Genomic DNA, 26,874 nt, shown 5'->3' on the forward strand with positions numbered 1-26,874 from the left:
TGTGAGAGACACATCGATTGGTTGCCTTCCCCAACGTACCCCTACCAGGGCCAGGGATCCAGCCTGTAACTGAGATATGTGCCCTTGACTGGAATCGAATCCGGGACCTTCCAGTTGCAGTCCAATGCTCTATTCACTGAGCCAAACCAGCTAGGGTAAAACTTTATTATTTTAAGAAATACGGTGATACAATTTTGGGAGGGAGTAAAACTACCATTAATTGAGTACTTACAGAGGTGTTGTGTTAGGCACCATATAACATTTTTTGTAATTTTCATTAGGGCCCTGTGAAGTAGGTTTCTTACATTTTTTTCAGGTAAGATGGTAGACTTTTTGGAGCTTCAGGTTGGTGTGGAGGGTGGGGCTGGTAGGGTTGAGGCCAGCCCTGCCTAACCCAGAAGCTTCTGCTCTTTCTAGTCCACTGATTATTTGGCAGCTGTTGAAGCAACTGTCTGCCAGATCAAATAGTATTTCTATGTATAATATGTAAAATAAATGTTGAAGAGCATGCTTGGAGATTGGGATATTCTGATCCTATTACCTATAGGAATCTTCAGAATAGAGAACAGTAAAATAAGCCCTGTAAGCTGCAATCAGCATTCACTCCTTAAAGTTGTTTTTATTGATTTTTTTTTAGAGAGAGAAAGAAACATTAATGTGAGAAGGAGACATTGATTGGCTGCCTCCTGCACACCTCCCACCTGGGATTGAGCCCACAACTCGGGCCTGTGCCCTGACCAGTAATCAAACCAGCAGCCTTTTGGTACACGGGACAACACTCAACCAACTGAGCCACACAATGGCCAGGGCAGCATTCACTTTAAAAAATAAAACAACTGCCGGAACCGGTCTGGCTCAGTGGATAGAGCGTCGGCCTGCGGACTGAAGGGTCCCAGGTTCGATTCCGGTCAAGGGCATGTACCTGGGTTGCGGGCACATCCCCAGTAGGAGATGTGCAGGAGGCAGCTGATCGATGTTCCTCTCTCATCGATGTTTCTAACTCTCTATCTCTCTCCCTTCCTCTCTGTAAAAAAATCAATAAAATATATTTAAAAAAAATAAAAATAAAAAAATAAAACAACTTCAGAACTTTCATAGTTTCCATGCACCTGGCCCTGATAGATGTTAATTCTTGTACGTATGTACGCATTTAAGTATATTTTTATTGATTTCAGAGAGGAAGAGAGATGGGGAGAGAGATAGAAACATCAATGATGAGAGAGAACCATTGATCGGCTACTTCCTGCATGCCCCCTACTGGGGATGAAGCCCACAACTCCGACATGTGCCCTTGGCCAGAATCAAACCTGGGATCCTTCAGTCCATAGGCCAACATTCTATCCACTGAGAAAAACCAGCTGGGGCGATGTTAGCTCTTTTAGAAGCTTATTTCTAACTGGAAATGGCACTAAATCAGGGCCTCGGTGTCTTCCTTGCTAGAAGGCTCCAGGTGGATGAGTGCGGTGGTTCTTAAGCAGGGCGCATATCATTGTCACCTGAGGATCCCCAGGCACAAGTGCTCAGCTGAACTCAGGAGGTTCTGATTCTACAGATCTATAGGGGGCCTGGGCACGAGTCCATCTTTCTTTTCCCTCCTTCTCTACCCCCTCTGCCCCTGACCCACCCCCACCTCTCCATGGGTGTTGAATAACTTCCCAAGGGGCTTGGGCACATACCCTGGAGAAGTCCCCAAAGTTAATACTCTAGCCAAACTCTAAAACTTCCCTAAAACTTCCCCCTGTGATTTCTAATGTTTTTGAGTACATTTCCCACACACAAATGCCTGTTCTCTTCTCTCTAGAAGTTTGGCTTCTCCCATCATTCAAGGCCCATCTCAGAGCTTCTCTTCTATGAAGCTGTTACCCTCTGCTGTTGCCTGCTGTGCCACCCAGGCTCTTACCTGCAGGCTTCTACAGAGCAGCGCTTCTCTCTCAGTCCAGCCTCAACAGCCAAGAAGATGGCATTCAGCTTTACTTCCTGTAGTTCTCTTGGGGCACAGAGCACCTTTTCCTACTTTGCAAATGAAAATTACAGGATGATAAGGAATATGCTTTTGAAAACTACAATCACCCCCTACCTTGAGACCTGCTGGTCCAGAGTAGTGATAAGACATCTGAAGCAGCCCTGACTTGCACAGCTGATTTTTCCTCTGTCTGGATTTCTTAAAGAGGACCGCAGCCACAAACTATACTTTGCCCAAACTTGGTTGCACACATTTGAGTTGTGTGACAGAGTGCTTACTGTGTACAACTGTACCCTGTCTCTCACTGTTTGAGCTGAGCCTTTTGTGCACTTGGAGCAGTGCACTCCTGCTGGGGCCAAGGCCACCTCCCTGTTGGTTCCTGCAGAGCTGTTAGGCAGTGGCTCTTCTCTGCTGCATGCCACACTTTGACCTGGAGTGAGCATCAAGCTCTCTGAGCTGCAGTTTGTGGGGAATGAGCTTTTCCCCTTTGAAGAGCTGATAAGCACACCCAGGCTCTTTTTCACGTCCTGCAATACACACATGTGGGCTCAGAGATGGACCTCATTGTGAGAAGCATTGCTCTTCCTCCCTCATCACTTAACCTGGCTGGGCAGCCTGCTTACCCCCACGGGGAGAAGGAAGGTGTGAGTTGCCTGGTTCTGCTTTCCTTTGAGCTCTTGGTTTGTCAGCCCCGAGCAGCTGACGGGACTGCCTCTTGCTCTGAGCAGAACTGAAACAAACCTTTGTGGGGCATATTTTGTAAAGTTTCTGTCATTCTTGGCTATAGCTTTCCTGACTTTGTTCTTCTGGAGTGCCCTCTCTCACACTTTTTCTTTGTTGGGTCCTTTCATCTATCATTTGAAATTTGAACTCTGAGTTTGCATTGGTTTCATTATATTCCTTCCCCAGTTCTTCATTCTCAGGCTCATTCTCAGTACAGGGGTGCAGCTTTGCTTGAGGCTCTGTCAGTACTCTTGAGTCATCTTGCCTTTTCGAGTTTCATACCTTCAGATGAATCTATCTTTTCTCTGAATGACTTGAATCCATCTTCTCTAAGTTGTTCTCCTCAGTGGAGGTGTTATTGGCATTTTGGGTTGAATAGTTCTTGTCTGCACGATCATCTTGTGCAATGCAGGACTTTTAGCAACCTGGCCCCTGGTAGTGCCAATGGTTCTCAGCAACTGGACTCTTCAGGACATTGGGAAATCAGGGTGGGGTGGTATCACAATGTCTGGCATCTAATGGGCGGGGCTGGGATGCTCAAGTGCTGAGTTCTGCTGGATGCTGGCACCACCCTGGTGAGAAACACTGTCCTAGGGGGCTGCCCAGTGTCCCCTGGAGATTAGGGACGGACTTGCTTGTTTGTTTGTCTTGGTTTCTTTCACTTCTGTCTTATAATTAGTACTTCCTTGTTGGTTAGAATTATGCAAAGGATGTTGCCTCTTCCGTCTTGGTGAGGTTAACTTGAGAGCAAGGTAAGTTGAATGTATTTCTGGTACGTGCACTTTGGATTCCCTGAGCCTCCCAGCCCTGCCACCATTGGGGCTGCCTTTTCGTTGGCCAGGAGGTGTGTGGCCTCCTCCTGCCACAGTATGACTTTAGTCTTTGTTCATGTATCTCTTGCTATCAAAGCACCAATGGGTGCTTTTCCTCACCCCTATGCACAGTGCTCTCTTGTTCCTCCCTTTCTCTTGAACAAGATGCAATTTTTCTTTTGTTGTTGTTTTCCTTTTTTTTATATAAGATTCAGTTTTTCACTGCTATATTGCAGTTGACCCCCATCTTGGCATATTTTTGTAATTCTTTTGAAATTTACATTCTTATATTTATCATCCATACTTCATGTTGTTAGTATATGGATTTCTGAAGTCATAAAATATAGTTTCATATTTTAAAATGTATTTTGTCCCATGGATATTGAATATATTCTCCTGTTGTTTCTTCGGTTTTGATTGTCTAATTTTGAAGTTCTATCTGAAATTTTTTCCTGTCTACATTTTTGATAGCTGGGTAGGACTTGGCCCTTAAGGACATGATATCTTTTGTCTCTAGCCATGCATCTTAACTCTAATATCTTGAGCCAAGTACCAGAAAATCAAAATACATAGAGATCCCTTCCCATTCCAGAGCCCCCTTTTCTTCCCCAAGCCCCAGCTTCCCACCTATTCACTATCCTGAAGTGTTGGGGCTTCTGAGGTTTCCTGATTCCTGTCCTCACACCTGTCCTCACAGAGCTTACGTTCTGTTTAGAGACGAGTGGGCCAAGGTGGTCGTGTGGGTGTGCAATCTTTTCCCCTTCCTTAATCTGCCCAGACTGCATAATTCCCAGGTGAGCATTTCTGATGAGTCCCAGGCATTAGTAGGAGGACTAGTTAGCAAGTGGTCTGTCAGGTTCCATGCTTTCCCTCCTTCAGGCTCAAGAAAAGGGTCCAGGCCACCCCTTCCTCTACTGCAGGGGTCACAGCCATTGCCGCTAGCATCTTCCCTCACTGAAGCTGCACATTGCTTAGACATGGAATTCAGTCTCTCAGTGGCAGTGGCTCTCGTCCACTATAGCTTATTTAAAATCCGTTTCAAACTTCACCACCCTACACTTGCTGGACCAGAATTTTCCAGGCTGGGGCCCAGACCTAGACAGTTGTAGTGGGTAGCTAAGGTTGAACAAGCAGCAGGACCCTGTGGGAAGAAATTTGGGCTTGTCATCTGCCCTGAGGTGCCACTGTGGCCCCCTGTCTCTTGCATGTTCATTCGACATGCTGTCTTTCTCAGCCCACTCCATGCCAGGCATCGCACATCCTCCAACCTAGAACCTGTAGCACTGGCTCAGTTGCCCTTCTTTGGGAATTGTGTCCTTAGGGTGCCTTGTAAACTGTCAGCTGTGTGATCGGAATAGGGGGTATAGGTACCTTTTGGATTTGATGTGGGGACTCATTCAGAGCCTCCATGCCATTGTGAGCCAGAGCACCAAAACAAGGAGGTTCCTTCCAGGTCTGGTGGGGTTCACAGGTTGGACCACCAAGGAGGAAGCCAGACCAGTGAGTAGGCTGTCCTTCCAGTGCAGCAGAGGAGGCGGGCTCAGCTGGGTGGTGCTCCGGGATTGTAGAAGGGAAGGCACTCAAAAGATGTAGAGGAGGCTGTTGTGCCATGGATGAGTGGCCAGATTGGGGAGTTGGGGGGCAGCACATCACTCCAGGTATCTGAGAATGGAGGACGCTGGGCTATAACACCTACTGGATGTTCACTTGAGTTATTGGGAAAACAGCGGGAAATGTCTGGTTGGTGCACAGTTGATAGACAATTCTAGACCAAACACATGTCAGGCAGGGCCTTGAAGTAGTCAGGGTGGTCATTCTTTCCGGATGAGATGGTGTTGGCTGCGATGACTGTATAATAATAATCCCTGATATTTGCAAGGGGTTCTGTTGCTTACAACGTGGTTTCCCCTTCACTGTCTACAGCTCTGGGTCTTGCTATCCCTGTTTTGCAGCTGAGGAAACCGAGGCTCAGTGAAGGTTTTCTGTCCCCCTCCCATCCCAGACTGGATAGTTGTTCTCTTCGCTGTGTGCCCATGCTGAGGTGGAGCCCTGAAATCGCACTTACAGCGTTGGGTAGAAAACTTTGTGGGTATGTGTGTTCTCCTGGTCCCACTTTATTCACCTTTATATCCTCGCCGTCTGACACATAGTCAGTGCTTAATAAATCTCGTTTAGAAATCAGGTCTGTAGTACCTTTCTTGTGCCCCTGTTGTGTGGTGACAGCCCAGAGAGGAGGCAGTGCTTTCGTAGGAGCACAGTCACTTACCCTGTTGAGTACTGTGGGTTTACCAAGGTGGGACTTGTCTTGGTCTGGGGCATGGGTTGAGGGGACCACCATGGCTCTGGGCCTCTTAACCAGACCAGGCATGATCTAGTCCACAGTGAAATGTTATCATTGGTGGTGCTGGCACTCAGTTTTTAATTTGAGGGAGTCATAATATGTGGTGCTTTCCTCTGTTTGACACCCATTTATGCTTTGTCAATCAACAGGAGCTTGAAGAAATCCGCAAATGTGGAATGAAAAACTTCCGTAACATCCAGGTTGATGAAGCTAATTTATTGACTTGGCAAGGGCTTATTGTTCCTGTGAGTATTGAACACTTCACTTCTTATCAGATTCTTCTCCAGGTGATGTGTGTGCTGTTGGGCTTGTCTCTCTAACTCCTAAGGAGACTTAGTATAGGCAACCAACAGATGCACAGCGGCGGGTACTAAGGTAGGGACTATAGCCTTGGGTTCCTGAGTAGAATCCCAACTTTGCGCTGGTTTTGTAACATTCTGGGTGTCCCGAGCTTTCCAGGTCTGTTGTTACCAACCCGGGAAAGAAGTAGAGTGTGCGTGTCTGTGCTCCTATCTTCCCTGGCTTCTCTGGGCCTGACCTCATGTGGCTAGACAGCCACCTTCTCTGACCTCTTTTGGGAGATGGCGGGTGTTCCCATCTAGATCTTCTCTGTGCTTTCCTGCCTGAGCCCTAACCCTCATCTGTGTCTCTAACCCTCTGTACACTTGTGTTCCAGGCTTTATTCCTGGTACCCTCCAGTGTGTGCCTCCCATTTGTCTCAAATCCCTTTGCTTCGAGGCTCACCTGTTCCCCTCACCAGTATCTCTTAGGACAACTAGAAGTGAGGAACCGGGATTGGTGTGAGGAGAGTTTCAAGGACGCAGTTGGCAACTCATTCCCCAGTGTCTGCCCCCATTGATTCCAGCTCCCTGTTTGACTGACTTCTGCCTTCAGATAGGCTCCGACCTCCTCCTAAGAGCAGCTTTCCTGTGACCTTACTACCTTCTTGGTTTAGTGTCTGCTCTTTCTCCATCCTTTCAGCTCCTTACCCGTCAAAGAGACTTGTTCTGTACTAACTCCAGTCTGTGATCCCAGTTTCTTCCACCCTCCTGAAGCTGCTTCACACCAAGCACACAGGCTCCCCTCAGTCCTCACACCTCTGGCTCTGCAGCCCTGGAGCCGTGTACCCCACTTGCCTCCTGAGTGTGCTGTTTGCTTCTGTCCTGCTGCTTCCTCTTCACTCTTAGACATAAACCTAATTTAGTCTCTCGCCTTTCTCTCATTCTGTTTTGTTTCTGGGGATCCGTTTCTTCCAGCATCGTTGGTTACTAGGTTATTTGTAGTGAAGGAGCCCATCTCTGCCTCCATTCCTGCCTTCTCCCCAGAGCCTCACCCTCTGTCCAGGAAGCAGCCTAACTTGACATTGTCAACCTTCTAGTCTCCCTGTTCACAACTGAGACCTTTCAGTGTGCTCCCTTTCCTTCCTGTTCTTCTGCATCCACCCTCCTTCTCTTTTCTTCTCCACTTTCACCATTTAAGCCTCAGGCCCTTTCCTTGTGCCTAGCTCTACCCTGCATTGTTGTATAAAATCTTTCTTTCTGGGCAGATTGGCTACTTTGTTAAAGCGGAACATAAAGCATGCTTACTATAGATGCCTTCTTCTTGATGCTGGTGCAGATCATGACTTCTTTTAAAGTCCCTGGAACTTGAATGGCAAATATTGGATTTGTAATTTATTTTCATAATCATTTGGATAAGTAGGGAAATATATACTTTGTAGTCTTCTAGTACACATTCAGAAATTTTTAATCTGGGAGGTTGCACTCTGATTGGAAAGATGGAGTCTTTTAAATTTCTCCAGGGTTGGAGGTGATGGTGCTCAGGGTACAGGTTATGGTGCTGATGGTATAGGGTACAGGTACAGTGGAGAAGCTCCTGACTGGGGAGGGTCAGCTGGTAACCCCAGCCCTGCCCTGCCATGGGGACCTGGCATGTGCTGAGTGGAAGGATAGCCAGGACCATCTGACCACCTACTAATTTAAGGAGTAAACATGTCGTCTGCATCATTTGAAAACTGATCAGAATGAATGGGATGCCGTTGAGCAGTCAGGCTTAGACTATCTACCCTGTGAGCTCCATGGCCTGAGAGACTGAAGGCTAGCTCCAAGAGTAGGTGGTTGTCAGGCCGACTCTGACCCAGTGTACACCAAAGCCTTCCTCTGGTGTCATGTTAGCAGAGCCTGTGGAATGGGCTATAGTCTCATTAAGCCCAAGGTGGTGACTGGCTGGTAGAATCCCAGTGTGCTTGAGCCAAGGCTCTGGTGAGTGTCCAGGCCAAGCCTCACTTTCCATTTAGGGAAGCTGTGCCCAGAGATAGTAGACCATGACCAGGGCTGCCTTCACCCTTGCTCATGCTACCTCTTCCCATTCCTCCCTCACGTCTTCCTGTAATCATTGCCCAGGGCCCCTGGATTGGTGTGAGGAGAGTTTCAAGGACACAATTTGCAACTCATTACTCCAGGGTCCCCGTTAGTACTTCATACCTGGGCCTCAGATCTTCCTATGGTGAGGTAGGAGCTGGGTCAGTAGGGGGACTCTTCTACTAAACTCACCTGGAGTCTAACCAGCTGGGATGAAAGCAGGCCAGGCTGATAAAGGCATGGTACCCTAGAAATGTTCCAGGCATGTGCCCTTGACTGGAATCAAACCCGGGACCCTTCAGTCTGCAGATTGATGCTTTATCCACTGAGCCAAACAAGCTAGGGCCTTCCAGCTTTTTTATGTACATTCTTTAATGGGCCATTAGATAACTTCATAATTATTTCATACTTTTAAAATAACTGTATCATATCCCATAATATTTATATGATCATTTATTTAATCATTCTTTTCATATTGGCCATTTAGATTATTAATGTTTTTCCATTTTAAAAATAATGTGGGAAACTCAGTGTATCTTTTTTAGATTCTGATCTTAAGAATTATATAATATCCTATATTATATATTTCATTAGGGTCAGGTTTATATATAAGGAAGGGGCCATCTGTAGGGCTGTACAGACAGTCTCTGATTTAAGATTACCACTGAGCCACCCCAGTCCGGATAAGTTTACAATTTTTTCAACTTTACAATGGTGCAAAAGTAACATGCATGCAGCAGAAATGTAGGCAAAGCTGGGATGTTCTGTAGGTTAAACACATTTTCAATTTACAATATTTTCAAATTGTGATGGTTTATTACTAGTAAAAGGTAGCACATGCCCTGGCCGGTTTGGCTCAGTGGATAGCACGTTGGCCTGCGGACCGAAAGGTCCTGGGTTCGGTTCCAGTCAAGGGCACATGTTCGGGTTGCAGGTTCAACCCCCAGTAGGGGGCATGCAAGAAGCAGCCGATCAATGATTCTCTCTCATCATTGGTGTTTCTCTCTCTCCCTCTTCATTCCTCTCTGAAATAAAAAAGAAAAATATATTTTTTAAAAAAAGGTAACACATTATATATAGCCCAGTCAGTTTGGAAAAAAGAAGGTAACCCACTATAAGTTGAGGAGCATTTGTATATATGATCAACTTATTTTCCAGAAAGACTGTGCCAATTTATGTTCCTATGGGCACTGTCTGCACAAGTTCCTATATGTATCCTTGGCTGTCATGGAAGTTGCTAGGCATTTTTTTAAAAATATGTTTTTATTGCCCTAGCCAGTTTGGCTCAGTGGATAGAGTATCGGCCTGAAGGGATCCTGGGTTCGATCCCAGTCAAGGGCACATGCCCAGGTTTCGGGCTTTATCTCCAGTGAGGGGCGTGCAGGAGGTGGCCAATCAAGGATTCTCTTTCATCATTGATGTTTTTCTCTCCCTTCCTCTCTGAAATCAGTAAAAATATATTAAAAAATATATGTGTGCGTGTGTGTGCGCGCGCGCGTGTGTTATTTCAGAGAGAAGGTGGTAAGAGACAGAGACAGAGACAGAGAGAGAGAGACATTGATGAGAGAGAAGCCTGCAGCCTAGGCATATGCCTTGACCAGGATTTGAACCCGTGACCACCTGGTTCATGGGTCGATGCTCAACCACTGAACTACACTGGCTGGGCATAATTGCTGGGTATTTTTTAAGGGGGTTCTGAGTGGCACTGACTTCACCTTCTAGGGGTCCAGTTGACCTAGGTGAGAATCCAGCCCTGCCCCTGGCTGGGTTGATCTTGGACAAGTTAAGCAGTTTGTCCTACTATCCTTACCTCTAGTTGTTAGCCCTGACCGGTTTGGCTCAGTGGATAGAGCGTCAGCCTGCAGAAAGGTTCCAGGTTCGATTCCGGTCAAGGGCATGTACCTTGGCTTCGGCCACATCCCCAGTAGGAGGTGTGCAGGAAGCAACTGATCGATGTTTCTCTCTATCCCTCTCTGTAAAAAAATCAATAAAATATATTTTAAGCCCTGACCGGTTTGGCTCAGTGGATAGAGCATTGGCCTGCAGACTCAAGGGTTCCAGTTCCATTCCAGTCAAGGGCATGTACCTTGTTTGCGGGCACATACCCAGTAGGGAGTTGGCAGGAGGCAGCTGATTGATATTTCTCTCTCATTGATGTTTCTAACTCTCTATCCCTCTCCTTTCCTCTCTGTAAAAAAAATCAATAAAAAACATATTTAAAATATATTTTTAAAAAATAATAAAACAAAAAAATAAAAGTTCGCCCTAACTGGCTTGGCTCAGTGGATAGAGTGTCAGCCTGTGTACTGAAGGGTCCCAGGTTCAATTCTGGTCAAGGGCATGTACCTTGGTTGTGGGCACATTCCAGTGGGGAGTGTGCAGGAGGCAGCTTAATCAATGTTTATAACTCTCTATTTCTTTCCCTTCCTCTCTACAAAAAAAAAATAATAATAAAAGTTCAATAAGTGCATGTGTGAAGTGCCTAGTCTCACTCTTTTTTTTTTTTTTTTAAATATATTTTATTGATTTTTTACAGAGAGGAAGGGAGAGAGATAGAGATTTAGAAACATCGATGAGAGAGAAACATCGATCAGCTGCCTCCTGCACATCTCCTACTGGGGATGTGCCCGCAACCCAGGTACATGCCCTTGACCGGAATCGAACCTGGGACCTTTCAGTCCGCAGGCCGACGCTCTATCCACTGAGCCAAACCGGTTTCGGCCTAGTCTCACTCTTATTAAAACCTGTCCTGTTCTCTGGAAAACTGTCAATATGTAACAGAGAGCCTATGAAACAGACATATAGAAAGAAATTGTTGCCATTTTGATGCAAAAGTTCTCCATTTGATTTGTGTCTTAGTCTCATTCAGGCTGCTATATTACAAAATACTAGACTGGTTACCAAACAACAGACATGTATTTCTCACATTTCTGGAGCCCGGAAGTCTGAGTCAGGGCACAGTCATATGAGGGCCCTCTTTTGGTCACAGACTTCTTCTATCCTAGCTCTCTGTGGCACTAATCTCATTCATGAGGCTCTGTTTTAATGACCTAATCACTACCCAAAGGCCCCCACCTCCTAATGCCATCACCTCGGGCATTAGGTTTCAACATATAATTTTGCGGGAGGTGGCACACAGACATTCAGACCATAGTAATTTCCATTTTTAAAATTTTGCTATTACAATTGAAGTTTCTTTTCACTATTGATTGACTTTATATTTCTGCAGCCTGTTATCTATTAGGTTTTTAGAATGTTTTTGTTGAGTTGTAGGAATTCTGGGTTAATCCCTTGTGTCGGGGACAAATATTTTTCAGCTTACTGTATATTTTTTTAAATTTTTGTTTATTCAAAAATTTCTAATTTAAAGATTTATCTTAAAATTTTTGTTTAGTTTTTTGTTAATCTTCACAAGATATTTTTTCATTGCTTTTTAGAGAGGGTGGAAGGGAAGGGGACAGAGAGAGAAAAACATCGATGTGAGAAAGACGCATCAATTGGTTGCCTCCCGAATGCACCCCAGTGGGTGCCGGGAATCGAACCTGCAACCCAGGTATGTGCCCCTGACGGGAATCTAACCCATGACCCTTCTGTCTATGGAAGGCCAATACTCTAACCACTGAACCAAGCTGGCCAGGGCTTTTTCTTTTTTCTTTTTTTCTCTTAAAATTTTTGATGCCCTGGCCTTTTTATTTTTTTAAATATATTTTTTATTGATTTCAGAGAGAAAGGGAGAGGGAGAGAAAGATAGAAACATCAATGATGAGAGAGAATATTTGATCAGCTGCCTCCTATGCACCCCCCACTGGGGATTGAGCCAGCATCCTGGGCATGTGCTGTGACCAGGAATTGAACCATAACCTCCTGGTTCATAGGTCAACACTCAACCACTGAGCCACACCTGCTGGGCCTGTATGTGGCTTCTTAACATAATATTTTCAAGGTTCATCCATGTCGTAGCACGTATCAATACTCGATTCCTTTTTATTACCAAGTAATATTCTGTTGTAATGGATATAATCATAGTTTTCTTACTCACTCGCCAGTTGATGGATATTTGGATTGTTCCCACTTTTTGGATATTATGAATAATGTTGCTATTAACTTTCATGTACACGTTTTTTAAAAATATTTTTATTGATTTGAGAGAGAGAGAAACATCAATGATGAAATAGAATCATTGATTGGCTGCCTCCTGTATGCCCCCTTCTGGGGATCGAGCCCACAACCCAGGCATGTGCCCTTGACCGGAATCGAACCTGGGACCCTTCAGTCCGCAGGCCGACACTCTTTTCACTGAGCCAAACCGGTGAGGGCAATGTACACATTTCTATGTGGACATGTTTTCATTTCTTTTGGGTAATTTACTGGGTCATATGGTGGGGTTGCTGGGTCATATAGTGACCTTATGTTTATTCATTTGAGGAATTGCTAGACTATGTCCACAGTGGCTATACCATTGACATTCTTACTAGCAGTGTAAGAGGAGTCCACTTTCTACACATACTTGCTGACAGTTGATGTTGTCAGTCTTTTTGATTGCAGCCATCCTAGTAGGTGCAGAGTGGTTTCTCATTGTGGTTTTGATTTCCCTGATGGCTAAGGTGATGAACATCTTTTCTTGTGCTTATTGGCCATTTGTCTCTTTTTTGGAGAAATGTGTATTCAAGTACTTTGCCCATTTTTAAATTGGGTTATTTTTAAAACTATTCAGTTGTAATTAGCTCCTTTTTTTTTTTAATTGATTTCAGAAAGAGGAAGGTGGGGAGTGAGAGAGACAGAAACATGGATGTGAGAGAGAAACATTGATTGGTTGCCTCCTGCACCGGGAATGGAACCCACAAACTGCGTATGTGCCCTAACCAGGAATCGAATCCACTACCTTTTGATGTATGGAATGATGTTCCAACCAACTGAGCCACACCGGCCAGGGCGTATTTATATATATATTTATTTAAGCTTTGATTTTTAAAAGCAGTAAAATCAATTTTTCTTTCCTAACAAGAAATTGTTTTATGTGAATGTCCTGGAACTGAATCCCTATCTCCTAGATTGGTGATGAGGCTCTCAGACCTCCTATTTTATTAGCGGCTGTAAGCTTGTGACTGGTGACTGGGATACAGAGATGTAGAGATAATGTTTTCTATATAACACTGTTCTAGGTGGTAGGATCATTGTGTTTCAGGTATATTAGGCCATTCTGAGAGCCGACATTCTTGGACATGTTCAAAAGAATAACATAAACACTTGTGTTGATGACTTTATCATCATGCAGAGAATCTGATCGGTTAGCAATAAAGTTAGCAAATGTTTGGTTGGTGCTGAGGACACCTCAGGCCCCTACTCTCGGGCATCTCCTGGATTAATGGAGAAGACGGGTAATCAAAATGCAGCCAGGATCCCACCAACTTGGCCACCATCTCATAATATATGTAAATCAAACCATCATGCTGTATTCCTTAAACTTATATAGCAATGTATATTAATTATGTTAGTTATTATATGTTTGTGAATTTCACCTCAATTAAAAAACTTTCCCCCCACTTGTAACAAAACCTAAAAACTTGCTGAAGCTAGTCAGATATTTGGATATCTATGAGGCAGTTTCGGTCATGTCCCCCACCCTTTTTCTGTTGGCTCTGGTAATTGGTGTGGTGGTCTTGACAAAAAGCACTTGGTACAGTCTCGGGCACAATATTAAAGCTCCTTCATTGTTAGAGGTTCTTTTTTGGTCAAGGAAGAAGGAAGATTTCCCTCAACGTTAGCCCTGCCTCCAGCAGTGCATTTGAGGTTTGGTTTCCTTCCTTCACCTTTTGTAGCTACACTTGTAATTCAGTCTCTCACCTTCCTTTCTGTGTTCTTTCGCATTTGTGTAGCCCATTGCACCGGAAATTCTCACCCACCAGATTTCTTCCTTCTTCCTTCTGTATTGCCTCCTGGCCTTAAGGTGGAGCAATGTCTCTCCTCCCTTGGGCCCAACACTGGCCCATGTTTCCTGCTCTTCTCTGCTGATTCTTCTGTAGCTTCTTCTCTCTTTATGTAGCTGTAATGGTTGAGGCAAAACAAGACACAGGGCCACACATAAAAGTAATTTTGCTGCCAACCTTAGGGTACTGGGATTATGCCTTCATGTTGGTGGAAGCTACTGAGCTTAAACAAGCCAGGCACAGGCTTTGTGAACAAATGCCACAAGGCAGTATGACCTAAGAAGCGGAGGACATCTGCCTTGTAGACTGAAAGACAATGGATAGCATCATGAGCAAAGTTATGAAAGAATATAGACAGTATAGGTCGAGTTTTATAACTACACTAGAGGCCCAGCGCATGAACTTCGTGCACGGGTACAGTCCCTAGGCCTGTCCTGCAATCAGGGCCATCTTCCCCGGTAGCCGGCAGCCCGCCCCGCTCCCCGCCACCACCCACCCCCGGTTCCCCATTCGCCATCGGGTGATTGGAGCCTGCTGCCCGGGGGGAGGGACTGGGAGGTTGGCCTTTCCTGCCCACTCACTGGTCTGTCCCTTGATGCTGGTCACCCTCTGTGTGTGGTACAACTGGCGGGGCGGGGGCCTTAGTCTGGTGCCGCCTGCATCTGCCACCACCCACCCCCAGTTCCCCATTCCCCATCAGGCAGTCAGGGGCTATGGGCTGTGGGCAGCTCCTTCGTTGAGCGTCTGCCCCCCTGGTGGTCAGTGCACGTCACAGTGACCAGTTGTTCTGCCATTCGGTCGATTTGCATATTACCCTTTTATTATATAGGACTAGAGGCCTGGTGCATGAAAATTCATGCACTGGAGGGGGGATCCCTTGGCCCAGCCTGCCCCCTTTCACAGTCCGGGAGCCCTCAGGGGATGTCCTATTGATGGCTTAGGCCTGCTCCTGGGCCTTGCAGCCATCGGGCCTCATAGCTACTGTGAGCCCCAGGCCTTGCAGCCGCTGTGGCATTGTCCGGATGGACATCTGGAAGATGTCTGCCCTAATTAGCATATTACTCTTTTATTAGTATAGATATGAGTAATATATATAGATATCTAGAATGAAAAGCCTTTGTGTGCACTGTATGTGCATAGAGAACATACCATGGCCATGTAGCAGGGGGCTAACAGTCATTATCCTGGGCAGTGGAAGGTTTAATACTACTTTTTTGGCGTAGATGGTATATTTTTATGAAAAATAACAATAAGGTTACTTCTGTTCTTGAGGGGAAAGTGAATTAAGCTGTGAGAGGTAAAGTTCCTTGTTGAATTCAATTCATGGAGATTGTAATTTTAAATTTAGATATAATTCAGAGAGTAGTCATAAAAGATTGGTAAACCAGTTCTAGAAATACTTATTTCCACCAATATTTCTTTTCAAAGGGAATATGATGGAATTCATTCATGTTAGAATATTTGTTGACTGTGCTATGAAAAGTCCTACAATGCAAATTGTTGAAAACAGTAGAGAGAGCCCAGCCGATGTGCTCAGTGGTTAGCATCGACATATGAACCAGGAAGGAGGTTGCGGTTCGATCCCCAGTGGGCGGTGTGTAAGAGGCAGCCGATCAACGATTCTCTCTCTTCATTGATGTTTCTGTCTCTCTCCCTCTCCTTCCCTCGCTGAAATCAATAAAAATATATTTTAAAAAATAAAATATGGAGTCTAGGTGATAATGATATGTCACTGTGGGTTGACCAGTGGTAACAAATATACCATATTATTGCAAGATGTTGATTGTGGGGGAAGCTGTGTATGTGCAGACCAAGGCAGTTTTGCTTGCTGCAAAGCTAAAATGACTCTTACATAAAGTCTGTTTAAAGAAAATGAGCCAGAATGTCAATCTCAGACCTTTTCACAGCTTAGCAAACATCTTGCTCTAGAAATACTGATTGATTAATGGTTTCCCTAACGGTGATAAAGCTTCAGTTGATATGCCACTTGAAATAAATTAATTTTCAAGTTAATGGAACATTCCTGTCCCAGCGGCAGATTCGTTTACCATGGTGTGTTCATTTTGATCTCTTTCTCCGCAGGACAACCCTCCATATGATAAGGGGGCCTTCAGAATCGAAATCAACTTTCCAGCAGAATACCCATTCAAACCACCGAAGATTACATTTAAAACAAAGATCTATCACCCCAACATCGATGAAAAGGGACAGGTCTGTCTGCCAGTAATTAGTGCTGAAAACTGGAAGCCAGCAACGAAAACCGACCAAGGTAAAGCATGCTCCTATGTCTTCTGATGGTGCTCTTCTGGGGCTGCTGCTGGGACGGGCTCCGCGGTGCCTTCTAATGCCATGTCACACACATTCCAGAGAAAGCTCACTTACAAAATCCCATGCACACAAGTGCAACTGAGGTCCCACCAGTCCTGTGGGCATGTTGACCTACAGTTGGTGGCAGGTTTTTGAGGAGGCCCTTCCTGTGCTTGCATCCCAGTGAGGGCACATGTAGACAGACCAGCCCAGTACTTGGTGCCAGTGCAGGGAGGGATGTAGGCACTGTTCCTGGGAGGTTCATGAAGGATTGTGGGGCTGCCTCGGGGGAAGGTGGAGTGGTGTTTAAAGTGGCTTCACACAGCAGTTAGCAAGCGTACTCAGACATGAAGGAAGATGGGAGGTTATAGAGGGCCTTCTAGACTAAAAGAAGGGTACAAGCCAAAGCCACCGGGTGGGCAGCAGCAGCAGAAAGCCAGTGGCTCAGAGTGGGTGGGGTGGGGGTGGCGGATATAGTTAGACCTGAGGGCTGTGTGCCCAGATGAAAGCACATAGTTGGCTTTAGCAGGCCTGGAACTCCCTGGAATTGGATGTGGCCGTTTGTGTCCGTGTTCTGGGTGTCTCTGTAAGCATACATACCCCTGGGGGTGGGAGAGTACTTAATTCAGTATTACTGTTGGCCTCCCTCTTGTCCCCTGAAAGTTACTAGATTTTGTTGTGGCCATGTCTGGTTTTTATTTCCTAGCGCCAGAACTTTCTTTTGAAGTCCTTCCTAATTTTATATTTTCTTATAAGTAACCAGCCAATCACTATAAGGTCTTTTTAGATTAAAGAGAGTAGATAAGACTGGCATTTTCTAGACTGCAGGTAGTTTTTCAGTGAATGATATAGTCATTTTTCAGTAGAACCCCTGAAAAATGGAGTTGAAAGCCTTTTACGTGGAAAGTTCAGCCTCAGGCTCAACACAGCTGAGTAGTAGAAAGAAGTGGGTACTAAATGCTGAGTCAGAATAGAAAGATCTCCAGTGGATTTGGCATTTGGTCATTTTGATGTTTTTAAAAGCTTGACAGTTATTTTTTTAAAACAATATATTTGAGAGAGAGAGAGAAACATCAATTTGTTGTTCCACTTATTCATGCATTCATTGGTTGATTTTGTGCCCTGACCAGAGATTGAATCCACAACCGTAGTGTATCAGTATGATGCTCTAACTAACTGAGCTACCCAGCCAGGGCCGACAAAGTTATTCTTTTTTAAAATATATTTTTATTGATTTCAGAGAGGAGTGGAGAGGGAGAGAGAGAGAAACATCAGTGATGAGAGAGAATCACCGATTGGCTGCCTCCTTCACTCCCCCCACTAGGGATCAAGCCCACAATGTGGGCATGTGCTAGGGCCAACAAAGTTATTCTTAAGTGCAGATGCCTGGTATATATATATATAAATATTAGACAAATTCCTAGCTCTGTGTTGGAAGGCTATAGCTGCACTTGTTTAGGAATGCCTTGTCAGCCACTCATGCAACTCCCAGAGCCCTTGCCAAGTTGTGTGTGTTAAACAACATGTCTGAGAAGGGCAAGTCCTTCCAGGCCAGGCTACCCAGGCAGACCCTGCACCTCAGATTGCTAGGTCACAGAGAATTACACATCTCTTCCTTATTGAGAACTGGGGTGGTGAGGGGGTCTACAGGTGGACTGTATAGGACAGGACATGTTGTGACACAGCCAGGGGTAGGGAGAACTGCAGGAGATGAACATAAGTAAAGTGCTTTGCACCTCATATAGTTGCTGGCTGCCCAAGAGGGCTGTGTCAGTATTATCCCTATTTTGGGGTAATGAAAATATTCTGGAGTTGAATGGTAGTGTCCAGATAATTTTTTTAATATACTAAAAACAACTGAATTGTATACTTTTAATCTTACCCAAGGATATAGTTATTGATTTTTGAGAGAAACATCAATCGGTTGTCTCCCATACACACCCCAACTGAGGATCAAACCCGCAGCCTTGTTGGTGTATGGGACAACGCTCCAACCGACTGAGCCACCTGTCTTGTATACTTTCAAAAGAAGTTTTTTTTTTAATATGTGAATTATATCTCAAATTTTTAAAAGAAAGTAAGGAAGCATTAAAAATTGAGCACAAATAGCATGAGAAACGTCAAGAAACAAGGCAAAATTATATCAAACAGGAAGCTGGTAGGAGTTGGCAATAATACCAGGAAATGTGAAAATAAAGTTTTGTTCAGCCACCTGCCTGATTCTGGTAGATATCTTAGTGGCAGAGCAGGAGCTTAGTTGAGTACTTTAATGAGATTTACTATATAAAATACAGCCAGTAACAAAGCCAGCATAATACTGAATCTGTATGTATCAAACAACATAATAAAATTATAGGGAGCCCTGGCTGGTGCACGCAGTGGTTAGAGCATCGGCCTGTCCACTGGAGGGTCTGGATTCCTGGACTGGGGTACGAACCTCGGTTGCAGGTTTGATTTTGGTCCCGGTCAGGGGGCGGGGTATGTGGGAAGCAGCCCGTCAATGTGTCTCTCTCACATCACTCTCTTTCTCTTTCCCTTTCTCTCTCTCCCTCCCTCCCCCCCCTTCCCGCCCTTCCCCCTTCATTCCACTCTCTCTAACAATCAATGGAAAAAATATCCTTGGATGAGAATTAACCAAAACAAAATTTGTATGGAGAAAATTAAAACAATTTAAAATGAAAGTTTCAACCCCCCCATACACTATTATAACAAATCAAGTAGATAAAGTTATAAAAAGGACTCAAGAAATATAACAAAGAGGATATTAGTTAACATTTTTATAAAGCATTCTATGGAAGGTACCATTCACATTTTACTCTGTGAGAATGAAGCACCCTAGATCTCCATAAAAAGGAAGAAATTACAGTGTTAACATCCTCTAATACAAGAAAACTGCCAATAAGAACAAAAATGAGATTTCATAGGCTTTACCCTCTGATCATATATAGGATGGGGCAAAAGTAGGTTTACAGTTCATATGGAAAATAATACAGTAATTAATACATAATAATACAAGAATAAACTTTTGTGTACTCAGCTGTAAACTTACTCTTGCCCTACCTTCTACAGTGAGAGAATAGGAGGTAAATTTTGATTGTTTTTAAAGTCTTTCTTTTGGAAGAAAAAAGTGCTTCTGGGGAGCACCTGGCTCAAGAAAGAGATCAAGAAACCAGAGCCAGACATTTATAAAATAAAATGAGCCTGCTGTTCGATATATAAAAAAAATAATGGGATGGGGCCATAGTTGTAGTTTGACAAGCAGTCATAGATATCAGTGTTCTCACTATCAAAACAAGCTAAGCGCTAAATTGGGTTTATTATAGTTTAGCTGAGGAGCCAGAAATGCACCCAAAGGAAACAGAGAAAGAATGAAATACTCATCAGAACTACTAAATAAATTTGAAAATATTTAGACTAGGTCAAAAAGTAAAAGCAAGTTCTTGGGAAAATAGCAAACTGCAGAGTGAGTATCTTTTGAAAATCATGTCTTAATAATTACCAAATGATTTTATACTAATGCATTGGATATTAAGGTATAATCATAGTAAGAAACCAAGAGCCTGAGTATCCATAACAGAGAGTGGGCAGGGAAACTCATCAATGCTCCCCCACATCCGCCCCAAAGCATTTACTCCTGTGGGGTTCCCGAAATGCTAATGAAGCAGCCATTCTGCTAGGAAACAATTTCTAATTATGAACAAAAGACTAGAAGCCACCTATTTATGCTATCGAACTTAAAAGGAATGAAGAGGCTTTGCGTAGAAGATTCAAGCTTCTTAGAGTTTGTAAACTGGAAAACAGCTGGGCAAAACGTAGAAGTGCTGCAAAGGAGAAAGAAAAGCTGAACCCATACCTTCGCCTGCCCCTGCCCCAGGCATGCTACCATTATCTTCCTCGATCCTAAGTTCCAAGGGCCCAGGACTCGCTTTCCAGCACATCTAGGATTTACTGCTTTTGGGGGGAGCATTGTAGAACCCACCCAAGCCCATCCATGTGACTTCTGCTTCTGAAATAGACAGTATAATGCTACTGGGGGTTAACCTCCCAGTGGTTTTAACCCCTAGTGCAGTGATGGTGAACCTATGACACGCGTGTCAGAGGTGACACACGAACTCATTTTTTTGGTTGATTTTTCTTTGTTAAATGGCATTTAAATATATAAAATAAATATCAAAAATATAAGTCTCTGTTTTACTATGGTTGCAAATATCAAAAAATTTCTATATGTGACTTGGCACCAGAGTTGAGTTAGGGTTTTTCAAAATGCTAAGACGCCGAGCTCAAAAGGTTCGCCATCACTGCCATAGTGGTTAGACAGGGTGGTCCAGTGACCCTTTCTCAGCTGGTTTAAAAGCTCTTCGGGGTCTTCCAGGGTGGACTCATTATGCACTTACATGCTGCATGCCCGTCTTGCACCCTTCATTCTCATACTCACTCATTGAAACTACCCTGAACTGAGTGCAGTTCTGGAACACATCACCCAGTCTCTGCCCTGGAGAAGCTTCAAGCATGCACACATGAGAGAGAGAGAGAGGGGGGGGAGGGGGGGGCGCGAGCGAGCGCGCCAGGCCTGATGTCTCCAGACTGCGGGGAAAGGATGAGAGTAACTAGGGGCTGGGACATTCAGAGGAAGAGGAGGAGGAGGCGGCAGCGGCATCACTCTGAACAGTTATCCACTGTTGACTGTCGTCCATCACTTTATCCTCATTACAGAGGAAAGTTAAGTGCTTGTGGTTAGAATTTTGGATAAATCAGAGGCCGCTTTGTCTTAGAAGCACATAGATATAAATCAGTATTAGAGTCAGAGTTGCATATCTTTCCTGGGCCCTTTCTGAGACTATTGTAACCAGTAATGCCTTCTCCTTTTCTTGGCAGTAATCCAGTCTCTCATAGCACTGGTGAATGACCCCCAGCCTGAGCACCCCCTTCGGGCTGACCTAGCTGAAGAATACTCTAAGGACCGTAAAAAATTCTGTAAGAATGCTGAAGAGTTTACAAAGAAATATGGGGAAAAGCGACCTGTGGACTAAAATCTGCCACGATTGATTCCAGCAAGTGTGAGCAGAGACCCCAAGCAGTGCATTCAGACATCCCGCAAAGCAGGACTCTGTGGAAAATTGACACAGGCCACCACCTGGCGTTTGCTTGTGGCAGTTACTAACTTTCTACAGTTTTCTTAATCAAAAGTGGTCTTAGGTAACCTGTAAAGAAAGGATTAAAAATTTAAGATGTTCTAGTTCTGCTTTCTTTGTTTTAAAAATCACTGCTTCAGTCTACTCTAAAAGAATGGTGTTTCTTTTCTTGTCCAAATTTATCCAAAATCTTCCATTTACATTTAGACCTTAAGGTTTAAAATAAAAGGTTGTGGTTCCCTTTCTTCCCATGCCCTTCCAACGCCACTCTCTTGCATTCAGTTTCTTTTTCATTCATTCACTTTGCCAGACCCAGGCCCCACCTCTGCAAGGAGAAGAGACAGCTCTGTCTGGTCTGGTGACTTCTCTTCTCCCATGTTGCAGTGCGTGTGGGAGTTCATTCAAGTTCTCCTGATTCCAATTTATAACATACTTTAAAAACAATTTTTTTAAAGCAAGCAAACCACCATCCCCCCCAAAAAATAACTATGAAAAGGAGGCCCACTTCTTATGTAAAAATCTTGCCAATGTTATCATCATAACACTGATTAAATGGCAACCCTGATGTCTGTGTGTGTGACTGAACACTAGCTTGGCCTGGCCTGCCTGGGAAGACCCTGCAGTATCAGGTCTGTGGCCACCCAGGGAGGGCCTGCCAGCCAGAGGACTCTGCACTTGTGTGAGGAATTTCTCATCAGAGAGGCTCCTGAGGTCAAAGGTTCACGCTCCTCCCTGCAGCCATTTTAGAAGATGTGCTGGCCTTTACAGACAACGCTAAAGCCAGAATGTCCATTTGAAATTCCACGCTCACCAGTCAGCAAGCTCCATCCGAATGTGCCACGGAGCCCGATCTCCACCTCCTCAGTGCAGCAGCCCCGCCTCAGCCCTCCTTCAGCAGTTTGACCCTTTGCAGGGTTGGAATTGGCAGGACTCAGCTAGAGCCAGAACCAGTCCGGGGTCACCGATGCCCTGCTGGCCTCTCCCTTTGAAGCAGCTGGCCAGGCCAGCCCAGGAACAAGACGGCCTTCCTTCCCTCTGGACTCACAGCCTTTGCAGAGTCAAGCTCCACTTGAAGCCCACTGAGTAATATCCTCTACATGTGTTTTATATTGTTTTGACTGCCTTTTTTTTGTAGAAATAAAATTGACCTTAGAATTTATCCTCAGATGAACTTGTAAGGATTTGAATGTTAATGTCTTTTTCAAAGCAAGTGGGACTGTCCCTGAAATAGTAGAGAAAACATGTCACACCCAGAGGAAGCTGCTGGTCCAAATGCCATGTGTCACCAACTCTGCTTCGGCCACTGGCAGCTTCCCTTCCTGACTCTCCAGGGTATTAGATTCTGTGGAGAAATGACTTAAAGAAACTTTGCTCATTTTAGTTTTAAAACGAGATCCTTCCAGGGCTATAACCTCTAAGACAGCTTGGTCTTACTGCACAGAACTGGGATGATGTGCTGGTTAATGTCGTTTAGTTGTCCGGGCACGTGGTCCCTGCAGTGTGTCACTGATTCAGCTGCTTTAGTCCAAGATACTCAAGGGGCAGGCTCTGGAGACTCCTGCCTGCTCAGGGGAGCTGGGCCAGCATTTCCACATCTGTCTCTTCATTGGCAGAAAGGTGATGATGGACGTTATTTCACTTACATACAGATTTGTAATAAAATGCCAAATTCTGTCGGAAGCTGTCCAAGTAAGCCACCATCGTTGCTTCTCTGAATCCAAAATTATTGCCATTCTTGGAAACCATCCCATTGCTTCGTGTTTCTACCAGCATAGTTCTGCCTGCCTGTTGTCCTTCACTTCTCTGTTCACCACAGGAGGTACCTTTTGTCAATGCCGGCAGCACCTCAGGGGACTCTTAGCCCTGGCATTGCACCCCATGGTTTGTCCAGTCAGGAGAGGCCTGGCCCTGGGAAAACGAGGCCATGAGGGGTCCTTCCCTCATACCTGGGTGGCTTGCTCCATCCAGCCTGCAGCAGTTCCGGGTGGTAGCTGAGCCTTCAGAGCAGGCTTTGAGCACGCTGGTGCCCTGGCAGCTCTGAAATCAAATAAGCTGGGTCCTCTGGGGGAGGGGAGAGCTGTCACCCACTGTCCCGAGCCCACTCAGGAATTCACACCCGCCTGAACTGAACCAAAGTGGGCCAGGTCCTCCCCCTCCTCCCTGCCCCTGCCCACCATGGCAGAGAATAGGCTTTCTAAAGATGCTGCGATCCCATTCTGCTGCCCTTAATAAAAATGCTCTCCAACACTGGTTTGGTTGTATGGGTTTCTTCCTTACTGGCGGTGGGCCTGCACTCAGTGGTGTGGGAGGGGTGGCTGGTGCCCAGGTCGTAGGGCCTCTGGTCTCCTGAAGCTTTTGCCTGCTCCTGTCTTCCCATGACCCAGTCTCCAAAAGAGGCACAGAAAAAGCTGAAGAGTCCAGATTATTGGGTCTCCCTTGGCTGTCTGGGGAGCAGACAGCACCTCTGTGTTTCACTTCAGTCAGATCAGCCCCTAAAGAGTGATACCCACATTCAACAGAAGAGCAAACTGGCTATCTTTTTATTTTTTTTTATTGATTTCAGAGAGGAAGGGAGCAGGAGAGAGAGAGAGAAACATCAATGATCGTCTGCCTCCTGCATGCCCCACACTGGGGATCAAGCCTGCAACCCAAGCATGTGCCCTTAACTGGAATCAAACCTGGGACCCGTCTGTCCGCAGGCCAACACTCCATCCACTGAGCCAAACCAGCCAGGGCCAAACTGGCTATCTTTTGTTGTTAATCCTCACCCGAGGATCTTTTCCCCTCACTGATTTTTAGAGTAGAAGGGAGGGGGAGAGACAGAGAAACGTTGATTGCCTCCTCCCTGACCAGGGCCAGGATCGAGCCTGCAACTGAGGTACGTGTCCTTGACCAGCATCAAACCCAGGACCCCTCACTCCGAGGGCCCATGCTCTAGATGCTGAGCCAAGCCCGCTAGAGCGAGCAAACTGGCTATCTTGATTGAGGTCATGGAATTAGTGAGGATGTACCTGAGGGAGTCCTTAGATCATTTCCTTGAGGGGTTCCCCCCAGAAACCTCCTCCTGAGTCTCCAGGACAGTGGGCAGCTGAGGCATTGACTCAGCCCAGGGCCCTGACCATTTATTTATGCTAATCCTCGCCTGGGGATATTTTTTCCATTGATTTTGTTAAAAATTTGTTTTTATTGCTTTCAGAGAGAGAGAGAGAAACATCAATGATTAGGAAATCGTTGATCGGCTGCCTCCTACACGCCCCACACTGGAGATCAAACCAACAACCCGGGCATGTGCCCTGACTCAGAATCAAACTGAGTCAAACTGACCTCATGGTTCATAGGTCGATGCTCAACCACTGAGCCATGCCAGCCAGGCTCCATTGATTTTTAGAGAGTGGGAGGAGAGACAGAGAAGTATCGATGTGAGAGAGACCATCAATTGGTTGCCTCCCACATGCACCCTGACCAGGGGCCAGGAATCCAGTAAGTGACTTGACCAGAATGGAACTCACAAGCCTTCAGTCTGAGGGCCAGTGCTCTAACCACTGAACAAGCCGGCTAGGGCTTTTTTTTTTTTTTAAATATATTTCTTTATTGATTTCAGAGAGGAAGGGAGAAAGAGAGATAGAAACATCAATGATGAGAGAGGATCATCGATTGGCCGCCTCCTGCACACCCCCCACTGGGGATGGAGCCTGGAACCCAGGCATGTGCCCTTGGCCGGAACCAAACCCGGGACCCCTCAGTCCGCAGGCCAATGCTCTATCCACTGAGCCAAGCCGGCTAGGGCTAGGGCTTATTTTTTTAACTTGATGTTTTTAGAGAAGAAGGGAGAGAGAAGGAGAAACCTTGATTTGTTATTTCACTTATTTGTGGACATATTGGTTGTTTCTTGTATGTGCCCTGGCTGGGGATCAAACCCACAACCTTGGCACATTGGGGCGATGCTCTACTGAGCCAGGACATCTGACACTGTTTTCTATCAGCCTAGCTCCTTGCCTGTAATGACACCAGCTGAGAGCAGGCCTGCATGTTTCTGGGAGCGAACATTTTACCTGGCATTTATTTTACCAGGAAGCAGGAAGCAGTCCTTTCCTTTGATCATTGGCTGGGGTTCTCTGCCATGTCCCAGCACTTTATTCCCTTCCAACCTCAGGACAACCCCATGGGCACCATTATTCCAATTTTTACAGAGGAAGAGACTAGGCGTCTGACAGCCAAGGGCACATGGCCTGTGTTCTTACCCAGTCTAGCTAGCTCCACTACTGGTCTCTGAGCCCAGACGCAGCCACAGTTCCCCCTTCCCCAAAGCCAGAGGCCTGCAAGACCCTCTCTACTTCCTGAACTCTGGAGTTAACATTTTCTTGCCTTCCTTCATTGTTGTTGGGTTGTTGTTTTAATTGATTTTAGAGAGGAGGGGAGAGGGTAAGAGAGAAAAACATTGGTGTGAAAGAGAAACATGGATCAGTTGCCTCCTGAATGCATCCAGACCTGGGATCGAACCTGAAACCTGGGTATGTGCCCTGACCAGGAATCAAACCCAAGACCTTTCGGTGCACAGGATGACACTCCAACCAACTGAGTCACACTAGCCAGGCCCTTCCTTTGGTCTAATTCAGTGATGGCGAACCTATGACATGCGTGTCAGAGGTGACACGCGAACTCATTTTTTTGGTTGATTTTTCTTTGTTAAATGGCATTTAAATATATAAAATAAATGTCAAAAATATAAATCTTTGTTTTACTATGGTTGCAAATATCAAAAAATTTCTATATGTGACACGGCACCAGAGTTAAGTTAGGGTTTTTCAAAATGCTGACACGCCGAGCTCAAAAGGTTTGCCATCATGGTCTAATTGTTCAGTTCAAAATATGGGCCTTACTCACTCCTGTGCCCACAGCAGCCTGACTTCTGCCACCCTCTAGCTCCAAGGTTCCTCTGGCAAGGGCCTCAGGACTTCCTCAAGGCCAAGTCCATAGACTGGTGGCCTCACCCTGCTCTTGTTACTTGGCAGCACCTCAGTGCCCGCCCTGCAGGGCAGCCACCTGACGCAGAAGGCAAAGCCTGAGTTGGTCTGAGTTCTTCCAGCCCCAGCACCAAATTGGCTTCCCTCTTGCAACGTGGAGGAATGTCACCAACCTGAGGACTGGAGCTGAAGTTGGGACTTCAGCATAGTGCCTGGGCCGGGCAGTACTTGTTAATGGCTAATCTGGGTGCTTAGAAATGTTTTTTGGAAAACTTTTTTTTTAAGTAATCTCTAGTCTTCTTTTTAATTGATTTCAGAGAGGAAGGGACACAGAGAGAGAAACAT

General features: G+C 45.4%; 1 protein-coding gene across 4 annotated transcripts in view; it reads left to right on the forward strand.

The window, feature by feature from the left end:
• UBE2L3 (ubiquitin conjugating enzyme E2 L3) overlaps positions 1 to 22,730 on the forward strand; it is a 35,713-nt gene extending 12,983 nt beyond the window's left edge. The window contains exons 1-4 of one of the 4 annotated variants that reach the window (XM_036353527.1): positions 1,823 to 2,607; positions 5,989 to 6,084; positions 16,209 to 16,395; positions 21,309 to 22,730. In XM_036353527.1, the coding sequence (XP_036209420.1) occupies positions 2,518 to 2,607; positions 5,989 to 6,084; positions 16,209 to 16,395; positions 21,309 to 21,463 (528 nt within the window). In that variant the 5' untranslated portion in view covers positions 1,823 to 2,517 and the 3' untranslated portion in view covers positions 21,464 to 22,730. Of the gene's footprint in view, positions 1 to 1,822; positions 2,608 to 5,462; positions 5,588 to 5,988; positions 6,085 to 16,208; positions 16,396 to 21,308 lie in introns of those variants that run through there. The other 3 variants (XM_036353528.1, XM_036353530.1, XM_036353529.1) reach the window with 3 other exon arrangements.
• The last annotated feature ends 4,144 nt before the right edge of the window (positions 22,731 to 26,874 follow it).

The sequence above is a fragment of the Myotis myotis genome, unplaced genomic scaffold (genome assembly GCF_014108235.1).
Source record: "Myotis myotis isolate mMyoMyo1 unplaced genomic scaffold, mMyoMyo1.p scaffold_m19_p_20, whole genome shotgun sequence".
NCBI lineage: Eukaryota > Metazoa > Chordata > Mammalia > Chiroptera > Vespertilionidae > Myotis > Myotis myotis.